Source organism: Varroa destructor, unplaced genomic scaffold (assembly GCF_002443255.2).
Source record: "Varroa destructor unplaced genomic scaffold, Vdes_3.0 BEIS01000004.1, whole genome shotgun sequence".
In the NCBI taxonomy this organism is placed as follows: Eukaryota; Metazoa; Arthropoda; class Arachnida; order Mesostigmata; family Varroidae; genus Varroa; species Varroa destructor.
The window spans coordinates 17,447,525-17,474,364 of NW_019211457.1; the positions used below are offsets into that span (position 1 = coordinate 17,447,525).

The following is a 26,840-nucleotide window of genomic DNA, read 5'->3' on the forward strand; positions in this document are numbered from 1 at the left end:
AAAAATACATAATACGCTTCTGCGGTAGCTTTATATATTGGTTTAAACTTATGCCACATGTCAGCTTTGGCCTAGAGTAGGCACGCTGAGGCTTTTCTATTCAGACATGATCTAAAACTAGTTGTATTTAGTCACTTCGAGGCATCGGAGCATCCAAAATGCCTGTTTTCCTTTATTTGACTATTTAAAAAAAATACTTCGGCCATCTATGATATGTGTTTTTGTTTTGTTGTGAATGATTGCTAGCGGCATAGGAAAGGCTTTATAAAAAGCACTCCACTCAAAAGTTCTGTACGTTAATTCCAGCATCTCACTGTTTATCTTCTATAGCGATATTGAATACTACAAACAATAACAAGCAATAAAACAAGTGTTATCACTTTCTCCGACGTATTTATTTCTGATCAATAAGTTCCTTTTCTCACAAGTGCTACTATTTCCACTGAGTTGTTAACAAACTAGACACGCATGTGGCACTATTAACCGTGACGCACAAGGTATTGACGTGGCCAGGTATTACGCACGTTTTTTTTTAAGACTGAAGCTCACACGAGTGAACGCCATCAGATTGTCTTCCCGTAAGTGAAGGGCAGATTATACAGGGACCGCTGGGGATGGAGACAGCTTCGATCCACTAAACCCGCAGGTTTTCAAGTAAAACTATTAACTCACCTTTCTTAACAATAAGTTAGAACTACTAAAGTATTATTTCAGCATTGCGCAACCTCTGAAGGAGGGCGTAAACCTTCGATGGGTCGGCACGATGAGTCTGTGTTTGTTTTTGGGGACGTGACCATTAGCGCGCGTTGCATAGCGTTGCAGTTAGATGCCACATTTATCGCTGGGCAGATAAGCGACTGTAAGATGGACAATTTTAGAGACGCATAGTTAGTTTTTGTAGTTGTTTAAACGTCTTAAAGTACGGCACGGCAACAGACAGTGTTATCTGATGGTGACGTATCGTTATAGCTGTTGTCGTGATCATCATAACGGCCGCACAAATAACCGGCCGAAACCGCGTAACTCGTTTCTGTTCTCGTTCCCGCGTTTCAAAGACTCTTCCGTCTAATCCGTCCGGCTACTGGCTATTGGTATCGTTTTATAAGCGTTTTGTATGCGAATGATCGACTTCGATGAAAAGAAGGCAAAGGACACCTGAACCTGGAAGCGGCAGCGGCGGGAGAATCTGTAAAACTGATAATGAATGAAATCAATCGAATGTAGTTAAAGACAGGCTTTGCGCAGTGAGAAAATATAGCACGTCTATATCTTACTTGACGATGAACAGTTGAGGGGGGTGATTTGAAATAAAGCTTTTCGAACTGGCACCGTGGTTACGTGAAAAAGAGTTGAGGATGCGCTGAAAATAGTTTATCGTTTCAAATACTTTATGTGAAAAGTGCCAAGAAAAAACGAAAAGGAAAATTCGAAAGACGTTGATTTTTTAACCTGCCTATGAAAGCTAACTCACTCAATCTATGGGACCTTTTACGTCGATTGTCGTTTTACGCGTTTAATTGATTACCGTAATTGCCGTTTCGCCTCCTGACATTCGTATGTCTTACTTATGTCCGTCCAACGTTTACCTAATGATGTATTTACGTCCGGGATAAGACAGTAAAAGCGACCTGACTATTACGACATCAGACTGATCACTTAGCTAGCTTGTGTGTATCTAGGCAGTGGGCGGCGGGTCAAGCCCACATACGTACAGATATACATAAACACTCACTCATAATGCGATTCTAATAATCACAAATCATCTCGCTTCTATAAACATATACTACCATCGCAACCTAGGTAATTGTTTAAGAAGATGCGGATAGCTCAGAATTTGACATGTTTGTCAACAGGGAGGTAACGATAGGACAAAGAAAATAGTAACAAACAATATAGCTATAAGAACATATAGAGAAGCAGCAACAACCATAAGACAGTCGATAAACGTGTAAAAACATTATTAACGCCGTGTACAGATGCTCGAGGAAGGAATAGCGACTGGAAACGTAGTGAGGATAATGTCACCATATAAACGAAGTACAAACATCTTTTCGCAAAAACGGCTTTTCATAAATTAATGTCGTACGTTTACGTGATACAATTGAGCTATAGGGACATTAGCTCTGTTCATTATCTGTTGTTACCAAAACACTATCAGTTACACGAATCTCTGACAGGCTCAATCGGTGGCTTTTCTTCTGACCTATTAAACTGAAATTTGATTGTATGCAACGGATATCAGGTAGCTGTAAACAAAATACAAAAAGAAAAATAGAGGTTAAAGACAATGCTTTCATATGTTTCTGCAATGTTTAATATTACCCCAACGCTATTATTCGGTCCGCATCTAAAAACGAAAAGCTAACCTCTTGTTGGACGTACCTGGCCGATCAGATGCCAACTTGAAATATACCAGGCTGACGGCAAAATAGTCAATACCGACCGTTACCTTCAAATATATGTTCAACAGCAACCGCATACTTCATTCAGCTTGGTTGAGTTTTGAAGGTAGAACAGCATAACGGTCGATCATGGCCGTCCACCTTTAGCCATATCAACTATCGTATTTGACGTGCTATCAGTGTAGTCATATATTCTAAAAGTTTCCTTAACCGTCCTGCCAGCTTTTGGTTAGGAGTGTATTTGATGACGACGAAGAAATCACCCGAATATCTAGACCCATCCGCTACCTAAGGTAACTACTATTTGAGTGTGTTGTTGTTGTATACGATGACACGATGAGTCATACGATAACTTATAACAAATGAAAGTCAAGTTGACAAGATTCAAACCTGATGTTGGAGCTGTTGTACACCCACATTTAACCCAGTGCTGAAAATGTGTGAGATACTTTGTGGAGGCCTATAGTGCATTACAGGGGCAAATATTATAGGGTCGGATTCTGTTCAGCTATTGGTTTGTCATTCTGACTCCGCTTTGAAAACATGTCTAATAATACTAGTTCAATGCAGAAGCAGGACAACTGCTAATTGCTATAGATTTCATTGAAGTAAACTATGTGTATTCCGCAATCTCAGAGTGAACGTCGTCTTCCGAGTCCACTCGACTCCTCACAAATACAACTGCTGATAAATGATATTTCGACATGTTTCGTTCTCTTGTACACTATTTACCTATTACCAGTAGTAAAAAATTAGCATCAATTTTAAGTAAGAAAAAAATTAACCTAATATGTACTATTATTTCACCAATGAAACGACTTGGGGAAATATTCGTGTTCCGGAATCGTGGCTTGTGTAGCAGTAGAATCTCCTTAGCATGAAACCTAGCTGATAATTGCATGCAGAAAATAGTTGTGGATGCGAATAAACGTATGACTTTTAAGTGGTTTTTGCCTCCTTAAGCCAATTAGCTACAGAAAATTGATAGGGGCCTAACGCAGATGTATCCAGCAAGCATCGTAGTTGGTGTTTATTATGCAATTGGGTATAGATGTTTGGCAAAAGATTTTATATTGTCTAAGTAAGTAATTATATGATCGGAATATACTATATGTGTAAAGACTTTGGTTGGACAAAGTTACGAGACGCAAATATCACTTTATATCCATTATGGCGACGTGGCTCGTCGTAGCTGTTGGAGCGGCTCCAACCGAAACGTTAACTTAAACATTGTACCTTAACAAGAGCATGACTCATTGCTACATAATTACAAAAACGATACGACATTACGCTGTAGCTGGGGTGTCTGAATTGATCTCAAAGCTATGATACATTAGAGGTTATGGCGTAGGCTGCGAGGACATTTTGAAAACAAGACTCTTCTGAAAGGATACAAGTTCAATTGCGTCACCAGTTTGTTACTAGACGCCTAAATGTAGAAACATGGTATATAACCCTATGCTGGAAAAATGCTTTTCGTTCAATGACGCAAGGAACGAAAAATGAACATAAAGTCAGTGCGGGTGCATGTCATGTAAATGAGCTGCATGTTAAATTTCGACCGCATAGGATGTCTAGTCTAACGTTTTTTCAACGATCTCTTTGTAGGAACCTACCTGTACGCTACACCATTTCAATGTCACGTTTTTTTCCAAGAAGTATGAGATATTTTATGCGAAAATTTCAGTCGTGTGCATCATTCTCACATGGCTTCGGACTTTTAGAAAGTAAACTGCGCGCTTATTGATATCAGAAGGGTGCAGATAGATAGTCTGAAAACAAAATAGGATTAGACGATAGCACCGGATATCGCCGATTGCGGACTCACAAAAAGGGGGGGGGGGGGGGTTTGCCACAAATAGATTCGCGGTGATCTCTATTTCTTCCGGTCACAAATGAGGTACTAGCTAAACCATAACAAGCAATACAATGACTTACGTCAACTAACCGAAAGTATTTGGTCCGAAAATTAGCAAAATTGAAGTGTTTGGAAACCAGATGTGTAGTTTTATCCAGCGATTTTCGTATGCTCACATGCAAAGGTAATCGATCTACACTTATTTTGTATCTTATCTATGAATCTTTACTTAATCTTTTGATTCTGTCACGTATAGTAACCCCGTAATCCAAATCGAAGTTTAAAGAAGTAGCCTGAATTGTATAGAATTTTTTGCATCCATTGAAATAATTTGTACGTACATCAATCAGAGGTAATTTTCCCGCGCCAATGGTGTAGCTACACCTAGCTGCTTTATATTTCTTATGCGAACCTCGTCGGCCAGATCCACACAGAAAAGACCGCTGCCCGACAGACGTCAACCGGCAAATACGTTCGGCTGCGCAAAAAATGACGGTTATGGTGTATCATCGAATTGTTGTCAAGTTGGCTTGTTATCTCAGTGGGTCGTTGCGCTATATAGAACCTAACGAGGGGTATTCGCCAAAAGAAATGATCGCCACTGCAATCCCTCAGCGTAGCCATGCACAGCCGTACGTTTCGACGCAGCTGTGGTCTTAAGAGGGAAGAGAGGGGTGGGGGAGCGGGGCTGCCGAAGCGATGAAGTCTGTGGCAGAAGTGCGGCCGAGAGCGCAGAACACCGACTGTAGATAACGGCCGCTGCAACAATAGCCGCTGTCTGCTTTTCAGAGCTCAGTATCTGTGTGGAGTGAAAGGTGAAGCAAAAAATTCGGCAAAAAAGTCGACGGAGCCGAAGCAGCTCAGGGAAGATCTATCTATATAGGATAATAACGCGAATGATTCGATTGATGGCTGTATCACGTCGGCAAGCGGTTAACTTTTGAGCAAAGGAACCAACCAAAAAACGACAATTCTTCAACCCTTTTGACATAAAACATCGTCTAGTGCGCACTTACTACGCATGTATATATAGTAGATATGTAGGTTCAGTCATTTGTACAAATGTATTTGACCAAAGTTATGACCCATAATGCAGCTATTGTTTCCTATTATGCATATGCATGTATGCCCCGGAAGAGAATAAATCGTAGGCGTTGTGTCTCTGTTGCTAAAAGCCATGTTTGTATCTGTAGAGTCCTCAGATTACCAGAAAGACGAGGGTTAGAAACAATAACAGCAACAGTAATAACAACAAATAAGGGCGGAATCTTAAATACCTGGCGTTAGTGAGGCTGGGCAAAGGAATTGAGCCGCTTGATGGATTCGGATACGATAACATCTCTCATTACAGGTTACACAGTGTAAATTTTGTTGACTCTGCCATATTAGAAAAGGACATTGTCCGACATTTAACGTCTCATTAAGAGGATTGCGCCCTATTAACAAAATATGTAGTGTCATATCTCAACTTTAAGCTGACCGAAAATAGGATAACTTAAATAGCTAGAGATGTTAAGTTAGTTGCAAGTGGCCATAGGAAGTTTCTGGAGCAACACGTAGCGACAAAGGGTCAGGGAAATACGGCGCCAACTACGTCCTGCAGCAATATACTTCACGGAAAATTATTTCTATGTTTTATTTTTCAGAAAGCAAATTGCAAAAACAATAGGTTATGCCAGCCATTTTAGCGGGTTATTATTACACATCATTTCATTTTTTTCCACAATCTCGGCCGTGATCACTACTATCACAGCTCCTCCAGTTTTTGATAAACGCCTTGACCGCCTTCGAAGCGCTTGAAACACCTATTCACTCGAGCTTTACTTCGCTTATAGTTTCCGTAGAAATGCAAGGATAAACACACGGACAAGCATTCTGCTTGTCATTGCGCTTTTCAATCGATTCTGTCTTCTCGCGTACCTTTGACACCGCAAGAGCAAGCGTCAAAAACGAGGTAGGTTCTTACCGTCGATACCGGACGTAAAAATCGAAACATACAGGTTCTTGCCTTTACTAGGATAGAGTACTCTTTCGATCTCCTCTTGGCAGGATAAAACAAACGTAATCCACGTATAAGAAGAGCAATGGATCTTAAAAATTGTGTTTTTCAAAATAGGAGCGAAAATGGGCCTTCTAATATTCGTTGAAGAATAGACCATGAGAACTTAAACTCTCAATAAACTTATTCATCAATATAAATGGTTGCGTTCAATCCGTACCTTTAGTCGCGTTCTATTAAAGTGTGTATGACCCGTAAGAATGAGCTGTGTAGTCCAAACGCCTATCCTGAACACCATTAGAATGGTGCCACAAAAGGAATTGGAAAGAAAACAATTACCCGCAGTAACTTTACTTTAGCAAATATGTATTTATTCTATTGTCTCAATTCAAATTATCCCTTTCAAAGGAAACCCCGCCAATTTAACACATGTATGCTACCGTTATTTTCAGTTCTCGTCGAGATAGCGCTCGGCCTTCAGTTCCGGGAATAGAAAGGTCGCAAAAGGCTATATTCGACGGATAGAGAGATTTTTGAGGATTCTTGCAAAAACTACTGTACAAGTTCTCAAGTGTATCCTGGTACATAGTTGTAATGGAAAACTCCGGGTTTAGACAAACTCACGCAATTTTTTTAATGGTACCTGTTGATGACCGTGTAGCCGGACGGCGCGATCTTACGATGAGCAATTTCTCGACTGTCGTGAGGAGCATCTTGAATTGATCGTGTGTTTTTCATCGGTTGGGATTCGTTTTTGGACCGATACTCGAAATATTGCGCAGGTATTTCCGTCGTAGCTGTAAACCACGTCTGGTAACCCCTTATTACGTGTTTAAGTAAGTTTGACTCTTCTAGGGGTCCCAAGAAATTTTCCTGGCACAGTTTTTCTTTTTTAAACATTAATTTGTTTCAGCGCAAATTTTGCTGCAAACTTTCTGACGCCTAGAAGATCGATCAGAATGACCTAACACTACCCAATCGAGATTTCTCTGTTCTGGTAATACTTTTTTTGATTATTTTATAGTTGGCAAGCACTAGTTGTTTCACCCTTATCACGTTCTCGTCTGTCATCGCTGTAACACACCTTCCAGGATGAAGATTGTTTTCGATGGGGTCTCCTCTGTCTTTGAGACACTTGAACCATATCCCTACTTGAACTTTACTCAGTGTCTAGTTTGTTTTGGTCGGCCATTCTGCAATATTCACAACGTTAAGTCGTACACAAAACCTAATTCACGCTTGTTGCTTTACTTAGACAGAATTGCAGAACGCCTAATGCATAGAAGTACTCAATCTCAGCGGAGAGTTCGAAATCGTATCAGACTGTTGTAACATCTAATCTGCGTGCACCACACGTCTTGCTCTTTTGATCGAAGCAAACGAAGGTTATAAGCGATTTTGTGACGCAAAGATCAAAATAATTTATTTGTTTTTAGGCAGAGGTTTATATTTGTCCCATTTCGTTGCTATACGTCTGACAAATCCGTAAATAATTTCTAGAATGTTTTTTGTTGCACGGCAAAAAATGTCTTTTCTTACCGTATCTTATATGAATATCTAACTTAAAACGTGTTACTGCACCTAGAATAGGTAGACTTGATCACGTAGTTTATCCGGTTTGGTCGCCCGGCCATTACGTTTCCGGGCGACTAGGTGGATACAATTGGCAAAAAAAATTTTAATTATATAACTTCTTTTGTACCGTCAAATCATTAAGGCTAAACCCCCCGCTGTTAGTTTACAACTCACGTTTAAGGACAGTTTTGTTAGTCGCCAACAAGCCTATCTCATCAGTTCCATTAAGTATGGGACGCTAAACTTGTATGAAGATCGCATATAAAGAAATTAATATGTTATGATTGAATTTATGATATGTCAAGATCATAATAGACGAATTGTTAAACTTGCATACACGGTGATGGTTCAGGTATTTTTTTTTTAAGATAACAAACAAATGTTATCTTATGGTTGAATTGAAATTGTTGATATATGACTGAACTTCGTCTCCACAGCAAAATAAAGGGAATATTTACCTGAATGTATTTCTCCTATTTTTTTATGTACTTGTCAAGTGCGTCGTTTTTGTTTATATTCTGAGACATGTTTGCTTTTCTTTGCACGTGAAAAACAGCAACAGCTCGATGGCCTAAATAAGAAACGCAAGCTTCGAGCTATTTTATTACATCCTGTAAACGCTTCACGAAAATCCCTTTCTGTTGAGGGATCACGTACGTAACCCTTGTATCGAAGAACTGAGTAACACATTTTCACCTGTTTGCCTTCCTTTTCAAGTAACTTCCTTGATAGGGCTTCCCTCGAACCGGATCTCACGCAAAGTTTTTGATCGGCATCAACGTCGTTCGTTTTTAATCTTCCCTATTTTTCGGGTACACATAAACGGAAGTGAAAATTTGTAAAATAAAGAACATCGAAAAAATGATGCTTTCCTTCTCCGCTGAACAACAAACAAAGTCGATATCTCTGAGTTATCGAAACCGTGTGTTCTTTATACTCCTTTAGAACTTCCTAAATATTTAGGTTAGCCCTTTGCAGTATCTCTTGGCTCAACGCACACGATCAATAATACAGACAAATGTCAACACTTTGCAGAATTTTTATAGAAGCGATTTCCGGTTTGAGTGGTTCTAACTTTCACCATTCGTATGCCATTAGTGTCATGATTTACACTGCGTCGTTCAACATGCGGACAGCCTACTAGAACGAAGAGTGGAAAGAATATAAACGACGTGTTTCTGTCTAAAAGTGCCGATCTGGCGTGCCCGTTCCAGTTACCAGCCTGTGTAAAGAGTCAACAGGTGGCAAAGACCATATTATAGCGAAATCTGCTAGTAGAAAAAACCAGAATGTAGATGGTTTTCTTCGACAGAAGGTCTGGCCATGCCCGTAGCGGTGCTGTATAAACGGACTCGTTGCGACTTTACGAGGTCGTTACGCGAGTGGCTGGTGATTTTCGATTAAAGAAGTTTGCGATCCTCTCCAGAACTTTAAACGCAGCAATCGCTTGCCCTTGCGGCCTTTCTAATAAATCGACGGTTTTGTTGACATCGAAATGTTCGGACGATCTGACTTTTGTCGTATAATTGTGAGATGGACGGCACGCGATGCCTGAACCACAACAAATCGAAACTAGCGAAAGCGGGTACAATATTTTGTTGGCGGTTCTTACAAACAACACATTTTGATGGGGTCATTTAGTAATAGCTAACCGTTACTTTTCGCCACTTTAACGCCTCCTTTATAAAGCAAGATCGAGGAAAATGACCGAGGAAGGAATTACGGACGGGAGGGTTCAGGAAGCACCAACAAAACATTAAGGAACAATGCCCAGCAAAGAAAGCCGTACTTGTCGTTTATTAATAAACTTAATTAAGATAACCATTGTTAAACGATCTCTTTGTTTGCATCACAGGCGTTCGAAACAATTTGAAGCCTATCACGTTAAACAAAAAAACGTTAGAGTTATTGGCTTCCAGTCGTAAGGGTCGCTCTTACACAACATAATGTGTCCTTATCGACACTTCGTTCTTACGAACTAGAGAACTCACTCAATCGTCGTTCGCTATAAGGATGCAATTAATTCAAGTCGTTTTTTTAACAAACTGAGCCTAGACCAGGTCCAGCAGGATGAGCAGTATCCTTCAGAAGGTAAGAGGACTGCGTCGATATCGGACACGACATTCGCGACGTAGAAATTATAATTGAAAATTTCAAAATATCTCCCGCTGTTCGTTTGTAGGCATAATCGTGTATGATGAACGTGTAGAAGGTGGATTGGTTGGCGAAATACGCAAGGCGAAAGTAATCTTATTGTCCGCTACATGTCTGACGGTAGTGGTAAATATATGCTGCTAGGAGGCAACTGTAAATGATATTGAAATAATACTTGTCAAAAATTACAATAGCTCTTGAAAAGGAGGCGGGACAAAAACTCAAATAACATATTACCGCCATCGACAAGAACTGAAGTCGACGCTCATCGTATTGCGGCACGGCCGTATTGTGTTTTTAAAAGCAAACAACGAACGAAACGCGGCCGGCGCTTTATAGAACAATAAAATTGTATTTCGTGTTCCAAGAACAGCAACGAGCTACGCTTTTATATGACGTGATCTACTACGATCGTGTATTACTGCTATATTACGTTAGTTATTTTAGATTGAGGTGATTGATCGTATTTATGTGACGCTTCGAAGCTTTTCTATTAGGAAGGTTTTCGCTGGCTTGTGCACGCTATTCCTCTTATTGTTATCCAACTGTCGCTCACTGATTTTTATTGCAGACAAAAACATAACAATTAGAATCTATTAACTACAGATTATCCCTTTGTTCTCAGAATACGCGAGCAGCATGTGTGACATGTTCCGCCAAATAAGTGATTCAAACTTCTATTACAGCTACTCAAATGAAGACTATTCAATTTTGTCTTAATTGTATTCAGAAATCAGGCTTTTTTTCAGCAAAAAGTTATCCCTTCGAACGATTATTTCAATGCAAGACTCTCTGTTTACCAGGAGCGTAGTATTAGACGTCTAGCTCAGGACGCAACTCATATAGAACTCATAACGCTGGGAATTTACGGTAAACCTTAACACGGCAAAGAAAACGATTTGGATTAAATTGGAGCCTGACTTTTGCTACAAAATCAGAGACTACTGCTCTTAGCTGCTTTACGGATCTGCGTATACCACAACACATAGATCATTATCCCTTTGTGAAAAAAACTGAATAGCGAGCCCTCCATGACTTCACAAGCATGATGCAGTAGAACGGTAGACGGTGCAGATTTTTTTACATTGTTTTTTGAAATAAGAGTCAGCCTGTCCAGCAGTTAAATTGTCTATTTTTTTCCCTTTCGTTGACAGTATTGTGTCGCCTTTAATCACATAAAAATATCACCTTTCTGTATAGTACTGCTAGTAAATACTATGCTACTGAAACCCTCACGGCTACGTAATATTGTACAAGTGCCAATCCTCATGTATATCCTGTGGCGGTGTTTAGATGTTACAGGGGCAACGCAACGGCTACGGGGGATGTGGGTTGTGTTAGACGCCATGACTGTCGCCTCGGGGAAGAAAACTTGACTTTTCTTTTCAACTGAGTCTTTTCTGACAAAGAAAAAAAAAAAAATACATGTTAACATACTGCTAGTACTTTTATCATTCTGATTGGATCCCATAGATGCGAAGTAGTTATGATTACGCATGTGGTTGGTACTCTACCAACGTTAAAGGGGCTATGCTTATTGTTGGCATAATTTACCAAGGGTAGCACGAATAATGGTAACGTGAAATGGACGATGAATTTTTCTTTTTCAAAGATCAAAGCCATTCGAGTAACGTCATCGAGAAGCACAAATAGATACTTTGATTATGGGTCCTACAGTCGCACGGTCATTTTGAGCGACGGCGATGAAAATCATTCTTATTTAGACATGGTGGCTGTGTTTATTTATCTTATTCTAAATAAGTGGACATTCTCGCATAAGTTCAGACTTTTTGGGAGGCTTTAAATAGTGCGATATTTCGGCTATAAGGTGTACCCCTTCATTCAGTTTGATGTAATGAACTTATTCAGATGATGAGGGCTGCTAAAATCTTTTATATGTTTAGCTAAATCCAACCGGAAACTTTCTTCTTACTAACGGCGAAACTTCGTAGCCATCTCAGTGTATCGTCTTTTTAACACAAGTGTGCTGTTGCCCCTAAGCCCCAATTACTTATTTATTATAATTATGCGGTCTAAAGATCTACGCTTATTGCCATCTTTAAAAAAATATCTTCAATACAAGTTGAACCGAAACACGCAAAAAAAAATTTCGAAACTTGTTGTTTGTAATAATTATGCATTATGCAAAAAGGCAACAGGATGTGTTTGCCTGAGATTATAAATTTCTTCACCTTACACATCAAGACCCTGAGTATTGATATAATTATCATTGTCAGTGGCATAAATAGTGCTTAATAGTTACGCTTTTTTTTTACTGAATATTATATTTAAAAAAGCAATTGTATAACAGGCTGTGCTGATTTTTTCTGATATGGCTTTTTAAAATCCTTCTTAAGGATAATTATGATTAGACTTCGAATTGTTTCTAAATTTCCGTCTCCCGTGCAAAACTCTATAGACCATTTGAGATAATTTAGACATTTTTGTTTCTATGAGTACTGTAACGAAAGCACCTACTGTTTACTTTGTCAGTCTTATGTTTTGCCTGTGAGATTCATACGGCGTATGTATTCTAAGGGACTTTATTTTCCAGAGTACATATCTACGGTTTCTGTTGTGTAAACAATGACAATATCCTCAGTCATCGTACTTTCATATATTTTGCTAATTTTTCTATGACAAATAATTATGGTAAATATCGAAAATATTTTATCTGTTATATTACAAGATTACTCGAAAATGATGAAGGGAGAACGCCATATTTATGAAAAACGCTGATGATATATAAAAAGCACATACAAGCAGTTGTATTAAAATAGATTTCTGAAAGTTTCGCTCGATAAAGGCGATAGAAACTTACGTGTTGCTCATTAGATGCTTATTTTTGGACTGTGTAACGGCCGTCGTCCATGGCCCGACGGTTTTTGCCCGATGCTTTAGTCTCCATTCACAGAAGAAGTCTGACCGCCCGGAGCTGTTCGATACTCGCCAAGCAGCGATCACGTCATCATTTCTCCCAATTTTCGAACACAAACAAGGCCACTTAATGTTGAGAATCCGTTTCCAGAATTTAGCTTTACCGTTAGAGTAATTCTGAGTCGCGTATACCTCTTAATTTGACGAAGGTATTTATAGTTTGTTCGGTTAGTTGAATGTTTCTGTGTTAAAAATGGACTTAAGTTTTTATTAAACGCAATGTCTGACGAAAAAGCAATAATAGTTGCGTCAAAAGCGGATATATCACTACCTTCGGCTTCGCCCGGGCCAGCAGAGTGTTCAAATACGCCAGATGAACCGCCAGTTGAAACTATCGTGTTCAAGACTATAAAACGTAAGAAAAATCTCCGAACGGCAAAAGTTGCTGTTGATGATAATGGTGCCCAAGATGGAGCCACTAGCAATGATGAAGCCAGTGCAGAGGTGGATCGTTCAATCATGGAAGACACACGTGAATTACAGCGGCTGCGCAAACGACAAAAGGGCGTGTCAGTAGCCTCTCTAATTGTTGGAAAGACGATACCCGCAATTGTAGAAAAGACTTCGGACCCATTTAAGATGGAAACCGGTGGTCTTGTTGAGATGAAAGCAGCTAAAAAAGCTGATACAATTAATATTGGCAATCAGTTTGCATCCGAAACGAACGAACGCGACGAAGATGCCGATATGATGAAATACATTGAGGAAGAGTTGAAAAAACGCAAAGGAGACGCGGCTCCGACGGAAGAGGAGCCTAAGCATCTGTCGCTAAAAAATGAAGATTTGCTGATGCAGATTTTGCCGAAGCATCTAAAGCAAGCTGGCAATTCAAAGAGTGAGGAAATGCTATCCAATCAAATGTTAGCTGGTATCCCGGAGGTTGATCTTGGTATCGATGAACGTATTCGCAATATCGAAGCGACTGAAGAAGCGAAGATGCGCATGTTGCGAGATCGGGTTCGGACGGTACCAAAAGAAGAGTCAATGGCACCTGTTAATTTTTCCGTTAACTTTGCCCAACAACAGGAAGCAAGGCGACACCGGGTTCACCGTGATTATCAGTATCAGAACCATCGCGAACCGGGCCAGCCGCTTCGTGCCTCCGATGATATGCGAGTGGAGAGATTTAAGAAACATTTTTCCAGGAGATAATTGTCATAAGACACTATCACTAAGGTGACAAGTTAAAGCAATTTTTTTTCGTCTCGATTAGCAAATACAGAGAAAGGGCATCTATGGATTTTGTGTATAAAAGTAAGTTCTTAAATATGTTACTCTCAGCCACAAAAGTATAAACCTTTTGTTATCAAATTAAATTTGTATATACGTATACATAGAAAAAACTGGGGTGTTTGCAATTAGAGGGACTTGAAGAGGCGCTATTTTAGTTAGCTTTTTTTTACCTGTAATAAAGCATTTCATTATTTCTGTAAATAAAACTGCTTTTTGCAAACGGTACAGGGTCAATACTGTATATTTTTTCGTTGAGTCGCTTAATTGAACAGTAGTTAAAGTTCGCAGTTTGAAATAGTGGTCAAGTATTCGTCGACTGGTTGACAAAGGCATAGGGTATCGCAGACTGTTGGCGATATTTCGAATTAAATCTGCAGTATGTTTATTGGGACTACGTAGTCATGCCTAGCAAACTATAAAAACACTGAATGCGTTTTGTATTTAGTATCGTTTTTTTGTTCATTGACCTGTCCTCGTTATGGAACGTATATTTTTTGCGAAAAAAAACTGACCATACCTTAAAAATGGACTTATGATAGGATACAAATATTTCATATGCTTAGGCTGTCCCCTTTTTCAGACGTAATTCAGCTACCGCGACGACAATATTTGAACTTCACAAGCACTTAATCAGAAAATGATTTTCTACTCTGGCATTTGATAAATTGCACTGGAATGCTTGAAAATATTTAAAAAAGACAGACCAATCATAAATTTGGTAGGTGCCTAGATGAACGAATCTCGTATAACTAACATGCGGGCACAGCAAGCATGGCTATCGTACGCAGGATTTGTGTGCACTGTGTGATAACCTGATTGGGTTTTGGAGCTGTGCCTTGCACTGTATTATGTCATTTTAAAAGTAAATAACGTGTAGATTCTATCCAATGCCCCAGTACAAAGAGAGACCTGTGTATTTTAGATGGACCAGATTTAATAAGTGGATAGATTTGTTTGTCACCGTACACTTTTTGGCTGTTAGACCCTATTAAATGTCACTACCAATATGTGGATTGATAAAATGTTCTACTTGTAATTGCATTATGGTAGTTCCGGAAATATCAGGGATCGCTAGTGATGTTGATCTGAATGCTGCTGGCTTGCGTGTATTGCATTAATTTTGTATGTCCGACTTAAGTATTACGTATATTTCTGTTCTGTTGGAAGCCTAGTAAAACGTTATGATCCTTCAAAAAGAAAAACCATGCCGTAGTATGAGCGCAGTTAAGTGCGTTTATGGTGACAGTAATTTTGATTATGAAATCAATTATCTGTTTGTGTTTTTCCATATTTTTCATTTATTCGCCATACTGGGCTTAAGACATATGTGCGGCCGCCGCTTTTTTGAATAAGGTGGTGTATTTGATCGGCTGGGAAAAGAATAAGCAAAGATTTGGTATGTAACACTAACTTCTTAGGTGACCAACATGCTACGAAAGGATTTTTACTACAACAGTACGATAGCACAGTTGTGGCCGCTGTGTCCTTATCTATGGCATACCATGTATCAAACGAAAGAATGACAAACAGTATTACAAGTCGTCGCCTTGGATGGCTCGATTGCCAGTCTGTTTGTCGACTTGCGTGATTGTTATCAGGTTAACCGTTTCGAACAAGAACATTGTATACTCGAATGTTGACATTAAGGCTCTAGGACAGCAATACGACAGTGTAATGCCCACCGAGATCAAACTGAATCAATGGCTTTTTAAATGTTCAGTGTATCTTTACTTTACTAAATCCCCGTATGTATTTTAAGGTCTTCGGCATACATAACACGTAGTAATTAAGGACGTGTACATAATTTTTGAGCGAAAGTTACATGTGGAATGGCACCCTAAGATCAATCTCGAGAGATTCTGAGAAATTCGTAGTAGTCCAGTTAGACGTAAAGCCACCGATTGAGACTACGAAGGTCTGATCTATGAGGCATAACCCAGCACCGACATGACTGTAGTAGAATCAGTCCCTAGAGAAGCCGTCTTCCTAAAAAAAACAATGACCAACTCGGAACGACACGGAAAGATACAGTTTGTTTGAGTGTGAAGGCCGGTCATGGCATCCTACTGGTAAAAACTGTGCGCTAATAACCGCCCTTTTTGAAACGATGTTTTTGGAGGTCAAGTACCTCGTCTGATGATAGCAAAAGGTAAGGTTATCTTGTCCATTGCAGTGCTAATATAATACAAAAAGGCTTTTTTTTTTTTAATCATACGTTGTGAGAAAAATCGGAACTTAACATTCACATCAATAACTGTTACTTCCATTACTTCTTAATAAGTGTCTGCAAACTAGATATAGCCCTGTCGTCAAACGTTCGAAACAAGCAAAAGAAGTTGTGTAAAAGGTGAACATAAATACATCTTAGATAGTATTAGTCGGAGGCAGTTTAGCAAGAAAGGAAAGAAACGACGGTTCTTACGGTGCTGGCAGCAAAAATCGATACCTTAGGCGAATGTGTAATACTCTACTTTATCTGCTAATAGTCTACTTTAAAGTGACTTAGATCGGAGCTGCTACGTGTGTTGACAAAATAAGAACAACCCATTTTAGTTGAAATCCTTATTATTTACTTGTGATTCATTATCGATTGATTTACTGTTATAGTATTTATGAATCGATCGGATAAGCGGATTTTTAGGCATGATACTGCCTACAAATATAATTTGATAACTTTTTTTTGCGTTCTGTCAATATAACCCAATGATAGACTGAAGAAGGAATTATCAGAAAAGAAAGAGCAATTGCCTCGATATCTTGTCGGAACGAACTACCCTGAAAACATTTTGGCGCACTTATATGCTTCTTATTCTTCAAACACGACGTTAGGCAAGCGCTTGCGTAAGTCTCCACAGGCGCGGTCTCCAATGCGTCGTTACCAATATGCAAGGAACTTTGTGAAATACCTGTATAGCCTTAGGGAAAATAGGTACTGAGCGATATTTTTGTTGCTTTTCTCTTAAGGCTAAAACACAGCGGCTCCAACCTACGTTTATAGCAGTGCCTCGATAATACGGTAAATTTAATAAATAATGTGCGACTTTGGTGCAGCTAGCGCCATTAACCACTAGACAGTTGCTCACGACTCAGTTAGTGTAGATAGAAGAGCCTTTCTTTGTGTGTGTCTATTAAATACCATATAGTCATTCATGGTCACCGAAAGGCCAAACACACGTAAAGGCTAGATCAATAGAGTCCCCCATCAGCAGCGAGCTGTGAACATACACTTTATCGACATAATGAGACTACCACAAGATATACAAAGAAACAAAAAATATATTCTAGCTCTTTTTTTTTGCATGTCCATTGGGTAAGGCAATATACTGAATCTTATATCGGAGTTCCACAAAACAGTTGAAACTTTGCGACAACTGGGCACACGAATAGCGGTCAAAAATTTCGAGTACTGAATACACAGTGGTTGTTACGAATGTAAACACGCATATTCGTATATACATCCATACACGTATACGCATTCGAAGAAAGGGCACCTCTCAACTAGCATACATTTGTTATATAGCTATGCATAATAGATATACCGGTCATCGATTATGTAATATCATCTTGAACAGAAAGAGTCATGAGGATGTCGAAATGTCTATCGGAACGCCTGGCTGGCTAAAATAATCATAGCATTATTATCTTCTATATCCAGTGTTATGATATAAGCAGTTTGATTGGAATCAGTGTGAATAATAGAATACATAATTACAAAAACGTTCTAGTCATGAATTTGTGTTCTTGCCGTATAGTAACAGATATTGGTTGATCAATCAATATTGGCCATGGTGACGGAAAATCTCTAAACGTACGTACATTAATAATAAATTAAGCAGTAAATATTGTCTCGTAACAGCTAAGCTCTTATCAGCACAGTTATATCTATTACTCTCTGCATGAGCAACGGTTCAGCGGACCGCACGTACATATATCGCCCCTTACAAATGTAATTGGCTAATTATATTTGGAAGCCAGACGAGTCCGGTCCGATGTATTACCTCCGACCACCAGCTGCACTAAGACAAACTGCAACAGGCAGCGAGTGCAATCGTCGTTGTCTACAACCCATCAAATGCAATGGGCAACAATGACCGTAACAATTATTTTGCGATCATGACAAACTATGAAGCATAGTGCATTATTGTGTGTACTCATCCAGGTAAGGCGAATAGCCAGATATTTACATCTCATTTTGAGTTCTTTTGTCAATTTCAGTATAACTGTAACAACGGTTGAGGTGTGTAATACTTCTACATGACCGATACGGGCCAACAACTGGTATTTTCCTTCCAATAATTAGCCTGACTGATGTATGCAGGCCTGTCGATGAGACAGCATGAGCAGTTCTGCGCGCTTAGAAGTTCTCGACGTGACAGTCGGTGCAGTGGTTAAAATGTTATGGTATTCACATATATTTGAACGGTGATTATTGATTATTTTATTATGCTAACAGATATGATCGTGTAGCCGATTTGAAATGGGCAACTGCCTGAAAGTCAAGCCCGGGCATCCTTTGCGTAATGAACGGAAGGCGGCAATGCGGCATAATGATTGATATTTGCAGAAAATTCAGTGCACGGAAATGTTCGACGTGTAGCGTTGGCTGTATACCCAACAACACATTCTATTGGGTGTATGTAGAATGTATATCAGCGACTCTGCATTTAAAATAGAGTAATAACCATGCATAAGTAGCTCTGTCGCCTTCGGTTACAGTTATGTCAAAATATGTGAAACACTATACAGGATCTTAATTGAACACAAAAGCAAAGTTTGCCTTAGAAGCCTGGGGAAAAGCCAAAATCAAATTCTTGCCCCGCCAATTTTCTGTATATCTTAAAAAAGGACAACATCTATTGCACTGGCTACTTATATTGTTCAATATTGGCTGCATATGTCCAGAGTAAAAACGTATAGACTATAATGATAGGGTATACATAATAAAACGAGAAATACTTACTGTTATACTTAGGACATATTGGTCATATATATCTGTTATTATTCTTATTTGGAAGCAAGAACGTTCCATAAAGGTAAATTTATTTATCATTTTTGCAGGCGGGCAACGTAAATCTCCTGTTATTACTATTGCGGTTACTTCCCGTCTTCGCACTACGATATATGTCCAAGAAAAATTTGCTTCGAATAATTTGTTTGCAGTGGCGTCCATTAGACCATTCTAATAACATCAGTAATTATCATGAAATAAGAAATAACCAACGTGTTGGAGATATGCATTTACCCGCTGCATGTGACGTTTGGCAATGTAGTGTTTTCCTCTGATGTTCATGTTACTGTAGCACATATCCCATGTGAAAAGTTTTATTCAGTCTAGTGCTTGGCCTGCGAACAGCCAGCATTAGCTTCAAGGCCTAACCCTCACTATATTATAGCACTCTGTATAGGTACATAGTGGCAGAACCGATAGCTACATGCCTCCAACGGGAAAAAAATGTTAGTACCGCATAAAAGCAAATATATGTGATTATTCTCTATCACCGGTCGCAAACAACTGCTTAGTGTAATTCCCTTTTTGGCAAACTATTCTGCTACCACACGGTTTTTATTGATGCCGGCAGATACGTCGACGCAGCATTGCTCTGGCGCATCGGGATCATTGACGTGTTGTGCCTCGGCGAGTAACAACATTTGCTTAGCACGATTTGTTGTTCCTTTTTTTGCCGGTGAATCCATATACTTTTTGTGCGAGAACTTCGCTAAGCGCCTGAGAGTTCGATAAGCCCTGCAGAAATCCAGATCCTAGCCAGACATACTTTATGGCTTTCTTATGCTTTCCTTTCTCCCACTTCTGATCACTTGCGTGCCGTTGACCTGTTTCACTGTCGCCGTAAAGTCTTCAAAGCGCAAAGCAACTGGAGAGCCCATTCGGTATTTTGGGCTGGCGAAGTCACCCGACACTGGTAAGTTGTATCCGTAATCTTGTGTCGTAGCGCTGCCTGATAGGTTTAGATATCGCGGTATGTTTTTGCTGCTGCGGTAAGCAGCTGATTTTGTGGATAAAAGGGAACACTTACCTGGCGTCACTTTAACACGGCATATGGTTTGCCTTAGTGCGGAACGAACATCTAGCTGCGTTTTTCAGAGCTTGGAATACAATGAAATGGGGTGACAGCAAAAAAGCTACTGAATGAATTTGTGGCTTCGACCGCTTCAAGACGAAAAACGTAGGAATGAAAAAATATGCTACAGAAGGAAAAGGGCTCTTGAATATGAACACCCTGATGGAGCGAACCATTGTCAGTGTCAGGAAATAAAAGAAGAGATATGCAAATCTATGTTGTAATTTTTAAAACATTATCGTGAAACTAATTATTTGAATGATCCGCTACGTTGGCTTGATCAAGGTTTATTACAATATCAGTTTATATTATCTGATATTATTCTACGCTTACTGCTTCGCTACGCGTCTAGTATCATAGAAAAGTATACTATTGAATTCTGTCAGTGTATTAAGTAACAGCACTTGTACTTTGTATCTACAGTAATAGTGCGATTCCGGTAAGGTTAACTTAAATCTATTTGAGGCGCCATTTCACATCTACCAGTCTGCCATAACCTGCCGTACTTTAGACTAAAAAAAATTAACTATATAGGACTATCCAGGAGTTTGAAGGCACTTCCTCATCTTATTTTCGGTATAGCTCATATATACGAAACGATTTAAAGGCTACTCTCTAAGCACAATCTATTATGGTTAGCACATAAAGATATTTACATTTAATATAGCTGCCTTTCTACTGTCTTAATTATTTCGGCATATTTGGTCAATACTGCCTTTTACCAGTATATATTTTAGTTTTATTAGTGTTAACTGTCCGGACACGAAAAGTTTTCGTGCATTTATTAACCACAGCACCGAAAAAGTGCCAATGATTCGCGCAAAGCCGTTAGTCGGTCCAAGATTTGAAGTATTTTGAGTGACTAAAGTACGCTGTATATCATGGAGGTAGCATTTTATGCATAATTCCACATCTCTATAGCATTTCACGCAAACTCGTTTGGGTCGCCTCCCAAATGCCTCTTGCTTGTCGTTTCCTACGTTGGATGGCCATAGTATGCTCGTTCATTAACACATGCCCTGCTGATTTCGAAGAGTCATTATTTTAGTGCTTATTTCATTGTTCTACGTATACATGCACACACACACACACACACTAAAACACACCTGATGTTGGGTTGGTCCGAGCGGATAAGAAGGTACCCATTAGGTAGGAGTCTATTGCCACAAAGGCATTCATTAGGGCGTCGCGACAACATTCACGAATTGACCGGTCCGAGGTTGCGTGACCAGGGGGATTTATTGCATCGCAGTTGCAATAGAATTCAATGCAACTTAACGCACCGCACGGACCGCTGAAGCTTATATATATATACACATATATATATGTGTGTGTGTGCGTGCGTATATTAAAGCAACTAATAATTGCTACGTTCAGCAAGCATTGTAATATCTGCAATAAAATGCGTGAACACAACAGTCAGAATCATTAAAATAATAGTGCTGGTTTTGTACATGGCTGAAATAAACAAAGGAGAACGAGAGCCAATTTCAACAATAGGAACAATAATAACGCCACAATAAAATAACGAATATATATATATATATATATACTGCCGTTTATAACAGGAAGACTGGTATGTGAATCTCGTCTCAGTGTCTCCTCAATGAAATACAAACAGTTTTTTCAGCGCGCGTCCCAGTCGGTTCTATCTGGTTAGAGCTGTACTTCGTAAGCTATCGCTAGGACAGAAAACAGAACAATAAACTGTAATTACAACGGCGACCATGGCCAACTCTGTAATCTAGTAGGAAATTAGATGGCACCATTACGCAGGTATTCCGTACGCGTTTCCTGTCCGTCTCAAGCATTTATCGGCCACCAGAGACGACTCAGCCCGTGCTTCAGACACGATCAGACATCACTAACTGTACTCAGTTGTTGTTGGCACGATCGTTCAGGCACTGTGGTTGATGTATTTACCGCTTGTAACTATTAGCCGTTGTGGTCCAAACGCACGATAAGCTGCGTCAGGGGCAGCGGACTTTTTTGCTTCCGCGGTTTTCAAGTTTCGGGCAACATTGCGTACAATGGTGCTTGTTTCCAGCTGTGGGTGACAACGCGTTTGAATCCTCTACGTTGACTGAGTAGTCGATGCCATTGGCTGATCGAAAACGCGCGGAAAATTGGATTTTTCCTTTTTTTTTTTCTTATCAAACTTACAAACGAAAAAGAAAACACATTGAAACGTGAAACCTGTACGAATTGTTGGCTGTACGATAGCTTTGCTGATGTATCTTATTGCAGGGCTTTTAATGGAAGCATAGGGTTTATCAGTTGCGTTTTAATGATACAAATTCTTGGTTTTCTAGAAAAAGAAGGTAAGGCCATATCTGAATGCCCAGATGAAGAGCCCAATGAATGGATCGTATGGCTAGCATCGAGCTGGGAGATGATCTGTGTGCCTGATGAATAAAAAAAGAAAGATGAAATAAACTAAGGAATAGCATCATAGGAATTCGATGGAAAAGCAATTCGTGTCCGTTTCGTTTCGGAGGTCTTTGCTGGCTGATCTATTTGGTCGCTGAACGTATCAAACTATGCGAAACATACACATGAATTGTGCTCTGGACAATAACACCGCAATGGCATATCCATAACATCAGCATAAGCAAAAAATCGAAAATGGACGAGATCATTGAGGGCCTGTCGACATGTGTTTATCGTCACTGGTGAAAGCGTCAGTGAAGAAAAGGAAAGAGACACAAAAGCGTGACTGAGATTTTTAAAACCTAAGGAAATCCCGGATGCTTATGATATAGAAAGAGGCAGCGGTCAGAAGACATGCCTGCTTCTAACGGGAGGAAGCTATTTACTTATAAAAAACCCCTGAAATGTGTTCGCGTAGAGGCCAGCATCATTGCAGAACTGAAGCATCGTTTCAAAACGGGTAAAGATATTGATACGCAGTAACGAGAAAATGGAAACACAAACAGAATCTATTAACATTGTTTATGTGACCATGAATCAAACGTTTCCACCGACGGGGAAGACAAGGGCCGGAACGTAGGCAGGTTTGGACTTATCAAAACAAAAATGTACAGTTTTTTTAAGGCCTTTTCTCATGTTACTCATACCAAAACAATAGTATGTGCGATGTTTTTTTAAAATGTAAGCACACTTTGCCATCCTTTCTTTTTAATTGTATTCATCGGGAAGAATCGCGCAAGTTGTTCCGATCGAATTTACGAACCTCGCCGGAAACTTCGGTTTGAAAAATGCATACGCTGACGGCTGAAAAACCTTATCAAACGGGTGTTAAGGTGTAGTACCAGACATGCAATGTTGACTATGATGATTATCAGAGTATACTAAAATTTCTATTTGATTCGAATAGCAATACATTACGGTGGTTTTCTACGATGGGAGTCCTATGCTACATTCAGACAATCACGTAACGTTTTAGCTTACCTGGTATAATTTGTAGCTGTTCAACATTTCTTCAATATCTATGACTAACGAATGTGATTCGAGCCTTTCCCATTATATGACTGTGGCTTGCAGAGCTTCTTTTGAAGAATTACAGCATTGTACCAGAACGAAGCAGAGATATTAATAGTAAAGGAGACACATTTATTTTATTGGCTATACTCACCCGTGATACCTAAAGCAAATTGAAATTCCACTTAAATACATTGTTACAGCTGACAAGGTGAGGCTATCATACGACGCATAACCGCATTTACGTTTTGTATTTCCAGGTAATTGCCGTATAATTAAGAAGAAAGTGATAGCAATACGGAGCGTGTCTGCTATAATATACGTTAGCTTGTACGATTCATCTGCCGGAAAGGGAGCACCAAGTGCTGCAAGCGGATTGCACGACAACGTCGTAATAAACAGATATCATGTGATATTTTCATGCTACCTTTTCTCTATTCCGTCAATGAACGCCCTTCAACCGGCAAAATAGCACTACATATACCTGAAGTCCTCGTAGAGATAATAATGGAGCTTCTAGCATTTGAAAATAACACTAATAATGACAATAATTTGTAGTTTAATACTTGCTCCTATTGTTTTGAATAAAAAAATCTTCTTTTTCTTGAATAGTCAGTTCAATCGAACATCTGAAAAGCCGCAATTAGGTTATTTAAAACAGCAGATCTTCATCCGAAAGATATAAATAGATAAAGTCGTACAAATGTATTACATTATTAGCCATTTTCAGTCATCGCATTACACTGCAGACGATTAGCGCTGGCGGCAAATACAGACGGCACTGTTCATCGGACCGTCCTATTTATTATCGATGACGCTGGCGAATTATTGTGGGGTGAAAGCATATTGCATTGGCTGTACCGCTGATTTGAGATCAATTTGTTGTGACGATGTTGATTGCAGGCCTTATTTCGACAGGTATAACTAGTCCTGATGATGCAGACGGCTGTTTTCAGTGCTATATCCACAATGGTCTTTGTTTGAGTAAAGAAATAAAAAGCGGGAAATAGTAGAAAATAGATAAATAATATAGAATGCGAAGGAGTGCTAAAAAAAAATAAATAAATAATTGCCGTTGGCCGCAACTATCCGTTGTACAGGCTGAAACTAGTAAATGCATCTGATCTTTCTTTCTTGTTTATCTGAAGTAAGCAGAAAGGGTATATCTCTTTGGATACCTCCGGCGCATTATGACGCTTACAGAAGCTGCAAAGAGAACCCCTAGGTTTGTCATTTTCCTTAGCTATCCATTTCACCTTACCAAGGAGAAATATCAGCCGGAGGCAAAATACTAAGGAAGTTGGCCCCCGGGGAAAAAGAACTACAATTTAGAAAAAGGACCAACCCCGGGACAACAGCAGATATTGATAGCGAGATGGTGAAGTGATTTTAGCTTAAAATGAAGACGAGGAAACGATCTGTTAAAGAAAATGTTACGGGAATCGTAGCTATGGCAATACTAGTTGTGCTACTAGTAATAGTGGACGAAGGTGATGAAAAGGTGTCCGTTGTTAACGACAATGCAGTCGAACGTAACGGTAGGGACTAATAATCATTGCAATAATAATAGTAATAAAAATAACAGAGAAGAAAAGCAATAATGAAAGTAAAGCGAAGATAAAAGTGAAGAAACGTGTGACGATGAGAGAACTGGTCGTAGGGATAATTCAATAGAAGAAAAGAATGGATCTATAGAAATAGGGATATATGTAGAAACCGAGATAGCTCTGGCGAAGACAGGATCCCAAAAAGGAGGAACAGTTCTCTGTGGGCCACCGCTGCGATCAATACACAGAAATGATTCGGGAAGGCTATCTAGGTATATGTATATATATATATATATATATATATATTAGAACAGCTGGCTGTTGCTAATATGAACGAGGCCGGCTGAACGCATACAGCTGAAAAATCGACTATCAACAGAGTAGTAAATCTTCGTCGCTTTTTTCGCAAAAATAATAAGAAGTGAGTGTAAATGAAGAGAGAAATCAACGAAAAACCAGCAGCGGCAACACCTCTTTTCATACTTTAGCTTGTAGCCGTTCTTCAAACGCCGTGGCGTTGGGATTGTCGGTCAACTGGTGGCGTATCAAGGATTTATTGACAGTTTGGTTTTAGAAAAGCGGTTTAGACCTGATGATCAAACGCATTTTCATTTTATAAAGTATATTATTACGTATGGCATACATGTGCAATTCGAACTCAACGGTCTTATAACAAAATGACATGTCGAAAGAAGTATTTCGTTAACGGTGTTCGAACTCTCTGTCACAGACAGAAGATGGCCAAATAATCATGAACCTATTTCGAGTTTTGCTTAGTATAATTTTTGTGTATCTTGTTCGATAGTACCTGTAATTGTTGGTGCTTTTGCTTTGAATCAGAACGTATTTGATACGGCGTACAGTTCAACGAAACAGATATTGTCTTTTAGTGGTTTTCTAAAATGTTCACAGTTCAGCTAGGATGCGTCGATATCCCTAACTTCAAATGAGCTAATCAAAACAAAAATCAACCGATTAATTCGATAATTAAACACTACATTAAGGAATATAAGATCTCGTGACAATAGTCTAGTTTTGTCCCACATTATCCTACTAATTATGTAGAGACAATGGATCTTCGTATGCATAATTTAAAGTTATTTCACCGCCGGCTTCAAACGACGCCTTATAGTATACCGTGGCCATAATTGTAAGCCTTAATATTAGTAGCCACCGTACCTTTACGAGCATGCAGACAATATGAAAATAAATTTGAACGCTTTATTTGGCTGAAAAACTCTATATACAATAAACGCTTATATATATATATATATATATATATATATATATATATATATAATGCAAGATGCTATTGCAACTTTCCGAGCTTTTCTCCGTTACCGTTTCATTTCCTTTGACAATGTGATATTTGTCATTTTAATGAAGGAAGTTTGTTCTTACTCAATCAATTGCGCAGTTTAACTTTGTAATTGGCTCGTTTGCTATCGGTGTCGTAACGCTACCGGTCTTGAGTTGGCCTACAATAACGCTTTTAAGTGTTAACTGTTTCGGGCCGCCTCAATACCGCTCGGATTGAGAACATCCGATCCTACTACTTAGGTGACCATTTGATGTCCGTTTCTTCGTATAACAAGCAAGGGTCGTTTTTCGTGT

General features: G+C 39.3%; 2 protein-coding genes and 1 long non-coding RNA gene across 9 annotated transcripts in view; 2 read left to right on the forward strand and 1 right to left on the reverse strand.

The window, feature by feature from the left end:
- LOC111248637 (CUB and sushi domain-containing protein 1-like) overlaps positions 1-26,840 on the forward strand; it is a 98,900-nt gene that overhangs the window by 49,151 nt on the left and 22,909 nt on the right. The gene's annotated exons all lie outside the window — the stretch shown is intronic.
- LOC147755909 (uncharacterized) lies at positions 363-12,947 on the reverse strand. Of its 2 annotated transcripts, none has more exons than XR_015327308.1 (2): positions 12,810-12,947; positions 363-11,388 (listed from the first exon to the last, which is right to left on the reverse strand). It is a non-coding gene; the product is annotated as an uncharacterized LOC147755909 (long non-coding RNA). The 2 variants fall into 2 exon arrangements; XR_015327309.1 differs by having other exon boundaries at positions 363-11,383; positions 12,810-12,937.
- On the forward strand, positions 12,982-24,794 carry LOC111248638 (splicing factor C9orf78). 2 transcript variants are annotated; one of them, XM_086988367.1, is made up of 3 exons: positions 12,982-14,179; positions 19,217-20,079; positions 23,940-24,794. In XM_086988367.1, exon 1 carries the CDS (start codon positions 13,145-13,147, stop codon positions 14,075-14,077), a length of 933 nt encoding a protein of 310 aa, XP_086844493.1. In that variant the 5' UTR covers positions 12,982-13,144; the 3' UTR covers positions 14,078-14,179; positions 19,217-20,079; positions 23,940-24,794. The 2 variants fall into 2 exon arrangements, with proteins under 2 accessions (XP_086844493.1, XP_022657048.1); XM_022801313.2 differs by lacking the exon at positions 19,217-20,079.